At 37.9% G+C, this 13030-nt stretch overlaps 1 protein-coding gene across 3 annotated transcripts in view; it reads left to right on the top strand.

Annotated features, from left to right (window-relative positions):
* Nucleotides 1-4805: 4805 nt before the first annotated feature.
* The window catches only part of DYNC2LI1 (dynein cytoplasmic 2 light intermediate chain 1), a 35805-nt gene continuing 27580 nt past the window's right edge, over nucleotides 4806-13030 (top strand). For all 3 annotated transcript variants that reach the window (XM_069494590.1, XM_069494593.1, XM_069494591.1), the window contains exons 1-3: nucleotides 4806-4813; nucleotides 6713-6830; nucleotides 12949-12983. In XM_069494590.1, the coding sequence (XP_069350691.1) occupies nucleotides 4806-4813; nucleotides 6713-6830; nucleotides 12949-12983 (161 nt within the window). The remainder of the gene's footprint in view (nucleotides 4814-6712; nucleotides 6831-12948; nucleotides 12984-13030) is intronic.

The following is a 13030-nucleotide window of genomic DNA, read 5'->3' as shown; positions in this document are numbered from 1 at the left end:
AAGTGAGGAACAGAGGAAGTGGATGGGGAAGCTTCTCTGCTACCTACCTGGTGAGTGCAGATATCACATTCCTTCTCACATTTTCCCCCTTCTCTTTTCCTTAAAAGAAGAAAGAAATTTTACTGCAACAAGAGGAACTTTTTTTCCTTTAAACTCCAAATTAAGGTAAGTCCACACACAGACATTTAGGATGAAGTGAGATTTGTCCATATTTCAGCAGGACCAATACACAGCTTTTCTTGAGCATTTAAGTGGGAAGGTTGGTCCTACACTGAAGAGTTGGTGGGCCTAGGAAGAAGGCTGGGGTGAGGAGATCAGATAAGCACTTGCTCCATACAGTGATTTTAGTTATGGAATTTAACTTTACCTAAATTGCACATAGTCAGGATGACTCTGGAGGCACATTTATAATCAACATCAATCCAAAAATCCTCATTGTATGCTTTACAATTATTTTGCCAGCAAGTAATAGGCAAGGAACAAAAACTTTACTAGAGACACATCTATTAGCAAATAACTCCAAAATAAGACACAAATGTTCACCATAGCACTTGAATACAGTGCTGTATTGTAGCACTTCGCCAACGTAATCTTCTAATAAACAGTGTGGGGGCAGGAGGTGTGCGTCTCTTTCTGACTAGGAAAACATCTGTTAGCAAATAACTCCAAAATAAGACACAAATGTTCACCACAGCACTTGAATACAGAGTACCCCTCCTTCCAGCACTTGCTAACATAATCTTCTAATAAACCATGTGTGTGTATTGGGTAAGTGGACGGTATCTCTATTTGAAGGTGCTGGTAGGTTATATTGTGCTTTTATTCTAATCAGATGACTCTTCTTTAGCAGTAGCGGTGGCCAAAGAAGGCTAATTCCCTCTTTCACCATGTGTTTCTAATGAATTCCCAGGAATCCCTAAGAACCAAATATTGGGTAATACTGAGGAGATGGCTTGGAAGTTATTAACTTCTTGAATTTCTGGAAAATACTACCAAACTGTGGTAAGAGTTGCCTTTTATGAGAGGAAAGCTTATAGAAAGTGTGTAACCTTAGGGCCAGGAGTAGTGGCTCACACCTGTAATCCTAGCACTCTGGGAGGCCAAAGCGGGAGGATCACTTGAGGTCAGGAGTTCGAGACAAGGCTGAACAAGAGCAAGACCGCTGTCTCTACTAAAAATGGAAAAAATTAGCAAGGCATGGTCGCATGTGCATATATCCCAGCTACTTGGGAGACTGAGGCAGGAGAATCGCTTGAGCCCAGGAGTTTGAGGTTACAGTGAGCTATGATGATGCCACTGCACTCTACCCAGGGTGACAGAGCGAGACTCAGTCTCAAAAAAAAAAAAAAAAAAAATTACAAAAAAACAAAGTGTGTAACCTTAAAAAAGCTTGAGGAGAGTTTTTATTAGCTTTTGGATTATGCACAGATTATAAGATTTTCCTCCCAGGGATGAGGTATCATCAACACTGATGTCATGCTCTCACTGTTGTACTGAAAAGTCTTTACATAAAGTTACCATCAACCTCCTAACTGCCAAGTCCAGTGGACCCCAGATGGTCCAACTGTCTGCTGGATGATACCTCAAACTCACCATGTCCTCTCAACCTGGGTTTCCTACTCTGTTCCCCCAACAATTAGTTAATAGGATCACCAATTCATCAATCAACCAAGAGAGAAACAATGACTTTTCTCCCTTTCCCCAAGGCCTCACTCACTACTATTTAGTAACTATATTATACAGAACTCTTTTTGTTATAAATTCCAAAATTCAACTTGAACTAGCTTAGACAACAATGAGAAAATTTATTACAAGGATACCAGGATGTCTCATATAATCCAAGGGCAAGCTGAACAACCAAACCATAAGAAAGGTAAGGGCACAGATGAGCCTTGAGCCTCAGGGACAACTGGAACCATGAGAAATATGCCAGGACATTCTGTTCATATCAATGTGTGTCTGCTTCATGGTCTCAAACTACAAAAGAGCTTCTTCATTTAGTAGAAAATATGCTAATTTCCTCCAGAGGAGAAGTGACTTGCTTTTCCCAATTCTAGTTTGAAAAATCCCAGGAAAGGGCTGTAATTAACCCAACTCATATTAGATGTTTACTCTGAACCACTTCAAACTTACTCAACATTAGGAGAATGTTTAACTAAATTATGAAAAAAAAATCTATATAATGGAATATTCTGCAGTTGTCAGTGTTATGTCTATGATGAATTTTTAAAAATTGATATGGACTAGGGTTTCATTCATAAAATAAATAAAAATAAAAAATGATATGGAGAAATAAATGTTAAAATCAGGATATTAACTTTATAATTAATCTCAACTCTGAGAAAAATGATTAGAACGAAACATATCAAAATGCTTAATAGACATTAGTTCTGGGTAAGCTTATTTTATCCTTTTTATTTTTTCTGCAGACCATTTTTTTCTACGATAAGCTTACATAACTTTGAAAACAAGGGAAAAAATGTAAAAACTCTGACTGTCATTTTCCCAGATATTGTTAATGATCTCCATATGGTCTGCTAGACTCCAAAACATTCACACAGCTGCAAAAAATTATCTCACTGAAATCAGGTCTAGTCATGACACACTCCTATTTTAAAATCTTATTTGGTTTCTCATAATGAACACAGTGAAATGCAGACTGCAGGATCGTTCACAGTACCCCTATCTACCTGCCCAGTTTGCTCTCCCATCTTACCTCCACCAGGCACTTTATATCCTCCTGCCCCAAACTATTCACTTCCCCAAATACATGCTGCACAGGACTTTACCCTTCTGCACTGTTGCTCATTCCATCTAGCAAGCACCATAAAATTGCCTCCTTCTCCATCAGAAGCTTTGAAATCCTTGGGTCTTCTTGGAGTGATCCAGTAGAGCAGCTCAAATCTTTGTATATTCTTACCTTAAGAACAATTTTCATCTACCCAACAAGGTCAACTTTCTTTGCCCAAGTATGAAGCCTCACAAGGAATAAAGAAAGAAAGGGGAATTCATTTGCTTAATCAGATCAACTGAATGAACTGAATCAATGCTGCTGATCAGTGCCCAGCCAGATAAACTTAACCTTCCCTGTTACCAGGCTACTTCCTTCAATCACCCATTCCAGTTATCCAAACAAATAAACTCTTGAAGTGCTAGTACTGTGCCTAGTAATAGCAAGCACTTAGCAAAACTGTTAGCTGTCATTATTGCTATCAATATCAACAGGCGTTCCTGACTAGCATGCAAAGGCATTCCAAAGTTCCAGAACCCAAATCATTACCATTACCCATATCAGTTCACAAACTAGCCAGTCTTACAGGCTGGCTAGTACCACCAGACTATATAGATGTTGATTCAATGATAGATGTATCAACCTCCCTTAGCATCATCCTTTCTCTGTTGAACTCCATTCCCATTACATCTCTTCCTATGTGCAACTCTAGTCTTCTCTGTGTCTCCAAAATACACCTAGAAGTTGGGAGGATTTTATTCCCCAAAACTTTATCTGAAGTCAATGCCCTTTTCTTTATCAACCATCTGCTTCATTTCCAGGAATATGTTCCTTGTGTTTCTTTGTTTAAAGTTGCTAGTCAGTAGCTTACTGCACGATAATAATAAGCATTAAGAACTTAAAAATGTGTCACACACACAAATAAGTTATGTTTTACATATATTTATCTCATTTAAAACTCATAATCTTTCCCTGCTTTTACAGGATCTGAAACCAGGGCTCAGAGAAATTGAGGGATTTACCCAATGTGGCAACCTAGCGAGTATGAGTGAGTCAGGACTTGAATCTAGCTCTATCTTACTCCAAAGCCCATGTTCTTGAACAACAAACCATAGAAGCCAAGCCAAATGGCAGAGGGTTGGAGGGAGAGTATCTCTTTCAAATATTCAGGGCATATTGGGCTAGAGAGCCTGAGTCTACTCAGCATTCAACACAGACCAAATACTATCAGTGCCATGACTGTTTCACCAACTCCTTCAGGCATATAGTCACATGCTCTCATGTAATTTTTTGTGCCACTCTGCAATAGCTTATATCACCTGCTTTCTTGGGTTACGTCTTTCTTGAGGGTAGGGATGTTGTCTTACTCATCTTTTTATTCATTACTCTGTGTAGCACAGAACCATGCATATAGCAACAACTCAATGTTTGTTATTGATATAAAGAGACCACAAAGTTCAAACAAAAATAGTCTACATTCATAAAGTAAATGAAGTATGTAGGAGATGCACTTGCTTCATTAACTTATTAATAAATACATAATGTGCTATTTCCTAAAACTTGAAAACACTAAACATTCAGAAAATTTGAAAATATTAAAATCACATGCCTTACTTTAAGGTCTGAATATTCTTTGCTTAAGGCAAATTAGTAGAAAACAGCTCAAGAGATTGTTTCACCCTCTCGTTGTAAATCATGGCTACTGAGGAGAGAAAAGTAAAAGATGAGACAGAGCAGAGACCCCGGCAAATAGGTGGCATTCAGTAAATCATTATTTAAATAATAGAACACTTCCAGCCCCAAAACAATTGCTTTTAGGTCCCAAGTTCGTAACCCCCTTGTCATCTCGTTCCCTGGCATCCTAGGAGTTGAAGCCGAGAGCGACATTCCAAAAGGAACACCAAGAACTATATTTCCCATGATGCCTCTCTTCGGCACGCAAACGCTCCCGCGACGTCGCTCCCATGGCAACCCAGGAGCCCGCACTCCCGGCTCCTCACTGAACTCATCGTGGGCCTGGTTCTAGGCTGGGCTCTAACGCCGAGCCCACGACGTTTGGGGCGGCGCAACCACGATGCCCAGGTATTTCCTCAACCCTGCCTGCGCCCGGCTCACGCTCCCCTCTAGACCTCGCCTCTTTCCCACCCCAGCCTGTAAGGGGCAGAGGAGGGAGAGGCCGCTGAGGGTATACTCGAGGAGAGGGAGCCCACGCGGGACCTAATGGTGGAAAAAGATTGTGGGTCTGACTTGCTCGCAACCCCTGTCTGGATGGTTAGGGATTCGTAGGAACTATCCTTGAGCAAGAGGACTCTGCCGCAAACAGGTAGAAAAGTAGGAGATTTTGAAAAATCATCGACTCCATCCATTCACTGATTCGGTAAAAGTTTCTTGCGAGCCAGAGACTGTTGCAGGAGCAGGGGATTCGGCGGTGAACTAGACCACAAAGCCGCCTCCCCTGGGCCTCACCTTCTGGGGCTGGGGTTCACAACAACAATAAATGAGAGAAACTTGGAAGGCACAGTGGAAAGTATAACATCACTTTGAAGCGGGGACGCGGGGAGGGCTTGTAAAATACATTTTAGCTCTTCAGTTCTGTGATGTCCATTTTAATTACCTGTTCTCAAGACAGTCCTAAACCACCTCTGAACAACTTATAAGTACGTCGGGAAGAGGGTCAGGGAGTGCATCACAGAGCAGGATAAATCTTTTTTTCCTCACCTTGGGATCATTGGTGTTATCTCCTTTGAGATTATGAACTTAGTGTGAAAAACTGTCATCTTTCAATCACGGTGTAATTGGTTACAGTTATAAAGCTATGGTTATAGTTACAAATTTCTATAGGTGGCATGCCCAATTACAGCACCTGCTTGCCTCTCTGCTGGGTACTTGGAAAGCAGATAATCACATTTTGAAAGAATGATGTGTAAATGAAGGACAACAGACAAGCCCAGACTGAGTTCTGGAGGCTCACCTGTGAAATAAACGCATGAATTTTAGTGCAAGCATTTGAGGACTCCTGTTTTGGCTCTTTCTTTATTCTGAGTACTATTCTTGGATAGTAATAATTATAAGGTCTCAATAATTTTGTAATTTTATAGGACAAACCCTAAACTATATACGTAATAATAGTGACAACTCTGTAAAGCTGATATTCTTTTTTACTGGTATTTTAGAGATGAAGAAACAGAGTTGAGCCTGGGAACTAGCACAGAGGTTTGCATATATTACGTGCTCAGAAATATTTGTTTAATTAATAAATGAATGAAGGTCTAGAGAGGTTAGGTAATTTGCCTAAGTTTACATACATAGAAAATAGCAGATTCAGGGTAAGGATTCATCAGGTCTTGCCTATGTATTTTTTTAGTTCAATACTCCATTTTCACTTAGGCTTTAATTTTTTTAAAAAGATACATAATCCTAATTTGTATAAAATTATATATGTGTGTAAAAGGATGATCAAAAGGATGATTTTCAAAATGTTTGTGATTTTATATGATTTCTTTTTTACTTTTAAAAAAGACATTCTGAGTCAAAAACAATTTAAAAAAACAAAAACAAAGAGAAATGTTTCAGGGAGCAAAGATTATTTGATACACTGGTTTTGCACATTTCCCATTTCTTAAGTGTTGGTGGTTTTCAAGTTGTATTAATACATTCCCAAAAGTCATTGTACCTTTTTGTGTGTCTGAGAAGGCAACACATACAGATTTATAAGCTCCAAAATCAGATAACCTCATATCCTATGATAAAGGCTCTGCTTATCAATTTCAGTATTCTTCAAAGCACTAAGTCAAAACAAACAAACAAAAAAAATCACAGAATGACTAATCCATAGATGTTTTACCAGGTTAGTGTTCCCTAGAAAATAATACTGATTTGTTTTATAAATTTTACTGAAATAAAATTTCTCTGAGCTTGAAATAAATATTTTAAAGGATTCTTTTTATATTTCTGAATGTTGTTTTTCTGCCTCTCATATAGTGAAACTCTCTGGGAAATTGCAAAAGCTGAAGTGGAAAAAAGAAGGAGTAATGGAAGTGACGGTGATGGAGTTGAAATTGGAGAAAAATCTGTTTTCTTCATTGGCAGTAAAAATGGGGTAATGCTTTCTTTTTAATTTTTCTCTTTCAATTATTGTGATGATTTAACAACCAGTGGTAAAATTTATTTTAATACTTTGATAAAAATTTAAATACTTAAATTCTTTAACCAGATGACCAATCTGGTTTAGCATTAATTAGAAAGTACTTATTGTTGATCTATGGAAAATTATGATAGTAAACAAAGCTTTTCAAAAAATATTTTAACTGTCATTTTTTTATATCCTAATTGGAAAATATTCAGGTCTTCTATCTCAATCTAATATAAAAGCTGAATATTTTAGCTTCTTAATAAGTTAATATCTTAACAATTTCATATTTTGGATTTAGTCACTTCACTTTCAGGAATCTCATTAAAGGAATAATCAAATTATGTCAGCAATATTTGTTATAGGGTTATGAATTGTTTTGGAAAATGTGAGGAAAATATGGCAGCAGTTCCATTGCACCACTGATTGATAGGAAGAGACCCCTCCCCGCTCACTGTAAGTTTCTATTGTATTTAGCTAAGCATACAGACAGGTTTTGAAGTGGCCACACAGAGCAAGAGCAGATGCATTATACCTTTATCCAGCTTTGCTTGGCCCACAAAATTTCCTGCCCAGGAGGCAGAATTGCTGGTAAACCTTTTTAAAAAAGATTGAGGTTTGCCAGATGCAAGATGCTGAAATTTATGAAGCATCATAGCTCATTCCTATTTGGGATCCATATTACCGTTCAGTTTCTATGCTTCATGCTTCCATTTAAGGGCATTGACATAGATAAAGCTTTCAGAAACTAAACTGCATCAGCAAGGCTACACGTTCCCTGAGCAGCCTCAGGGCCCAGACAGCCTGAGCATCCCTTTTGTCTCTAGCTATGTCTCAAAAGGCCCTCCTTGCACAAATGGACACCCAGCATTGGGAGGTATTATATACAACATTAAAATTATATTTATTGGGGGAAATAACTATATAACCATAAAAGTTGTTAGAAATGAAAGAAAATAATATAATGTAAATTTAAGTAAGCAGGACACAAATTTTATATATAATATGATCTCAACTATATAAATACATAAAAATGAAAATTAGAAATACGGATAGTAAAATTTTAATCACTGTATGTTTTTATTTTGTTTTTAATTTCTGTATTTTCCCAAGTTTTCATATTGGCCCACTTTGCTTTTTTAAATCTGAACTTAATTCTTTAAAATTAAATTATCATAGGGACCATTTATATTTTTAAACTTAACCCAATTATATAAGTATTTCATTTCATGAATTTACTACTATGAGGAGAGTGGTTTTCATAGTGGATATAGTACTTTAACAATTTCCTACATTTTCTCTTACTGTCATGTAAGAATATACATAGATTTAAATAAATGAGTAAATAACCAGAACTAGTCTTATGATATAGATAAATTTCTATTACAAAAAATATTCTAGAAAGAATATTATGCAGAGTGGCTTATACTAGTGATATTGATTACTGACTCCAGCATACAAACTCTCACACACAAAATGCCCCTGCTAACATCCTTTAATAGTCACTCTCTGTAACTGTTGTTCTTGACTTTGTAGTTGTAAAAGCCTGTTAGTTTTGTTTTGTTTTGTTTGTGAAACCACCCCTTTTTCTTGATAGCAATATGTGGCACATACTGGCTTTTTGTTTGTTTTCACTAATGTAAATTAAAACTAATTTTGTTTTTGAGGATTTGGAAACTCCCTTAAGATATCTAAAGCTTTTGAGGGTATTGTTCTTTAAAAAGTATCTGATTCTGCTTCATGCAGAACATTAATTTATTTTGAAAAATAAAGAAAAGCAATTAATGCTTCTATTGTTCAATTAATAGTAATCAACCTTTACCAAAAAACCAACTGCCTTGCTGCCTCCTCTCTCTTCTTCCAACCTGCTATTCATCCATTCTGTAGACATTTATTGAACATCTTTTATGTGCCAGGCAACCTGTCAGATGCTGTGAAAACAGATGCTGTGAGGCCGGGCGCGGTGGCTCACGCCTGTAATCCTAGCACTCTGGGAGGCCGAGGTGGGCGGATCGTTTGAGCTCAGGAGTTCGAGACCAGCCTGAGCAAGAGCGAGACCCCATCTCTACTAAAAATAGAAAGAAATTAGCTGGACAACTAAAAATATATAGAAAATATTAGCTGGGCATGGTGGCACATGCCTGTAGTCCCAGCTACTCGGGAGGCTGAGACAGGAGGATTGCTTGAGCTCAGGAGTTTGAGGTTGCTGTGAGCTAGGCTGACGCCACGGCACTCACTCTAGCCTGGGCAACAGAGTGAGACTCTGTCTAAAAAAAAAAAAAAAAAAAAAAAAAAAAAAAACAGATGCTGTGAAAGACACAGTCTCTTCTGTGAAGGAACTTAGGTACTAGTACACCAATAATGACAATATCATGAGACAAATGCTATTGCAGAAAACAGGGCACTTAACAGAGCCCAAGAGATTGGGAGAGTAGGAAAGCCTCCTTAAAAGAGGATGATGACTAAAGCTAGAAGCAAAAGAAGTAAGGAAAGAGAACTAATTGAAGTGAAGAGGATCAAGTGAATATCCATCCTAAGGAGAGGATCAAGAAAAATGTATGGAGGCCGGGTGCGGTGGCGCACACCTGTAATCCTAGCACTCTGGGAGGCCGAGGCGGGTGGATCGCTTGAGGTTAGGAGTTCGAGACCAGCCTGAGCAAGAGGGAGACCCCGTCTCTACTAAAAATAGAAAGAAATTATCTGGCCAACTAAAAATATATATAGAAAAAATTAGCCGGGCATGGTGGCGCATGCCTGTAGTCCCAGCTACTCGGGAGGCTGAGGCAGTAGGATTGCTTGAGCCCAGGAGTTTGAGGTTGCTGTGAGCTAGGCTGATGCCACGGCACTCACTCTAGCCCGGGCAACAGAGCGAGACTCTGTCTCAAAAAAAAAAAAAGAAAGGAAGAAAATGTATGGGACAGCTACTGCAACAAATGGGAGAGAGAATGTGTTAGACAAATGTAATAGGATTGCCAGTCAATGTTCACTGATGTTTTGATGATGGGAATGAAGGTGATACTAATATTCCCAGTATGTATAATTTTTTCTCCACCATCACTCACTTGCATAGATGCAGGTATGGAGGAGGAAGGTGATTTACCTGGGGTTGGTTCTTGCTGGACGGGTGCAATGCAAAGCGAGGAAGCCTAGGATATGGATGATATTTGCAAGAGATGATTATAATGATAAACTATGGACTCTAAGATGGAAAAGGAGAGAAGTGAAGGTAGGAGAAGCCTGATGGAGAAAGAGAAACCATTGTGGGAGAAGGGGTCAATGAACTGGAGTTATTACTGTGGGAATTCCTGAAGAAGCTGTTAGAGAATGTATGGTTTGCATGTGTGATTTTGGAAGTGGTACAGTTTCCAGTGGTGAAATGATTCAAGATGTAACCTTGGAAGTGATGTGTGACAGAGGTAGAAAGGGAAAAGGACTCTGTGAGGGGGTAAATACACTGAGAGATCAGTTTGTTGGGTGGGTTGCCCATGCGCCCACATGGTTGTGAAGTTAACAAGACTAATGACGGTAGCCGAGAAGGAAAAGGAGATTGTGAACTAAAAGAGATGACAACCACCATGGTGGTAGATTGGTATAAGCCTCTGAGATTTTTGCAAGAGGAGGGAGGTAAAGTAGTTGCAGGTAGCATTGGGGAACAAGGAGGACCCCAAAGTACATAGGGTGGTGAGGATAAATAACCTTGTTTTACAAGTGGTCCAGGGACAGCCATATTTTAGTTAAAGCCAACAGGTAGAGAGAATGTTCTGAGAAGACTGAGATTTTGGGAAGTTTGCCAGTCATGGAGCTGGAGTTGTAGAGTGGAAAGATTTTAGAGGAAGGGAGGACAGGAAGAGATTATTGGGCCAGATGAAGGGATGCATTGAGGATTATAAAATTAAGAGTTCCAGGGATAATGGGTCAGAGGAGAAGACTGGACTTCTGGTGTGGTTCAGGTAATGGGAGGGAAGATGGGATCCATTTAAGTGATCTCTGAATGAACTCGTACTAGGTCAGTGTTTCTTGAGTTAGGAAACCGAGGAGACTGTGGATACATTCTCAGGGGGCCACAGTTTACTAGTGAATTTTTAAAATTTTGATTGTTCTTTTAGTGATAATCTAAAACTTGATTTTGACTCCCAGATTTGAGTTTATGTTTATTTGGAATTGTTACCATATAGTACTATACATTTACATGAAATTATAATAAAAATCATTTAAATCAATACTAGTATACCATGAGAATTTGAAGAAATTGGCTAGATAGTATCTAAAATTCCTTCCAATTCTAAAATATACTAATTTTGATTCTGTACTTTCTTGTACATAGAGTACATTACTTTTTAGCTAATATTCTCCACATTTTTTAAAACTTTTATAATATACTACATATGATACATATTCACTATAGGAAAATTAGAAAATCCTGATTTAAAAAAAAAAATTACCTGCAAATCCATCAGCTAGAAACAACCACTTTTAACATAGTGATATTCCTCTGGACTTATTTGTTTGTGTGTTTGTTCCTCTCTATGTATGTATATACGTATATATGTGTGTGTGTATATGTGTGTGTGTATACATACACCTCAAGGAAGCAGAAAAAGATATTTCTTAATTGAAAACAGGGTCATGGGCTGGGCGAGGTGGCTCACGCCTGTAATCCTAGCACTCTGGGAGGCCGAGGCCGGTGGATCGCTCAAGGTCAGGAGTTCGAGACCAGCCTGCTCAAGAGCGAGACCCCGTCTCTACTAAAAATAGAAAGAAATTATCTGGCCAACTAAAATATATATAGAAAAAATTAGCCGGGCATGGTGGCACATGCCTGTAGTCCCAGCTACTCGGGAGGCTGAGGCAGTAGGATCGCTTAAGCCCAGGAGTTTGAGGTTGCTGTGAGCTAGGCTGACGCCACGGCACTCACTCTAGCCCGGGCAACAAAGCGAGACTCTGTCTCAAAAAAGAAAACAGGGTCATGCTAATCTATTATGAATGTCTTACCATGTCAGTAAGTATATTCTACATTTTCATTCCTAATAGCAGCATATTATTCCATTATACAGATTACTATAATTAATTTATACAATCTCCTATTTGGGGACATTTAGGTTGTTTCTAGTTTTTCAGTTTGATATAATACTGGCCAGTAAACATCCTTTAATAGTATACGTTTTGATACTATTCTAATTATTTCATTATTTATCTCATTACAAAAAAATTCATTCAATTTGATCATATTTCAGATATAATCTGGAGTGAGTTATCATCTTTTTTGGTAAAAACTATAGGTTTTTTTAGTTAAACAACCCTATATAGTAAAATGTTCTGTGTTTTTGGCAATCTAGAGTTTTCCAAATTATTTTCCCTGGAGCCCAAAGATTTCCTCCAGTGGAGCTTTCCCTGCTGTTCCTCTTTTATATGTTTTCTTGTAAGGGGTCATTTGTTGGGGGAAAGAAAGGTTTTACCATTAAAAAAAACAAAACAAAACAGTGATTTAAACCACTGAGCTAGTCCCTGGCTAAGATGTGAGGTTAATTTCATGGGTAATGACAGAGATGGGGCCAGATCATATATTTCCTGACTCCTAAGAAGAAATTTGGGATAAGTTCATCCTCTTGAATTAAAACAAAACATCCTAACCCAGTATCTGAATTGCTTACTTTGAATATATTCGCAATGTGTCCTTTATTTGTGAGTTATCTTTTTTCTGTATTTCCACTTCAACAATTGGAATTAAAACATTTTAGAAGACACTAATCATCATCTTAACCAGTAATTAGCATTGATGAGTAGAGAAAAAATTTAAGACAGCTGCCAAGTTGACCACTAAAGTGAGGTATGATTTGCTAGTATTTGTCATCTGTGGTACTTTATAATTATAGTAATAGCAGTGTAGTTACACTGTGATGGAAAGTTGACAGTTAACTTTTTCCACTTATCAAACTTAAGAACAATTCTGAAAGTTTCTAGTTTTTAGTTTCCAGGTAATTTATCATTCAAGTAATTAAAAAGCTATTTTGGACCACAATTATGAACAATAATGAAATTTTACATATGGATGACATTAACACAATATTCATTCTTTTTTAATTTCCAGGGAAAGACTACCATTATTCTAAGGTGTCTTGACAGGTAAGTGTTATATTAACCTTTAGACTACATTTATGCCTATTCTAATT

Source organism: Eulemur rufifrons, chromosome 19 (assembly GCF_041146395.1).
Source record: "Eulemur rufifrons isolate Redbay chromosome 19, OSU_ERuf_1, whole genome shotgun sequence".
Classification (NCBI taxonomy): domain Eukaryota; kingdom Metazoa; phylum Chordata; class Mammalia; order Primates; family Lemuridae; genus Eulemur; species Eulemur rufifrons.
This window is presented reverse-complemented; position numbering and strand designations above follow the sequence as displayed.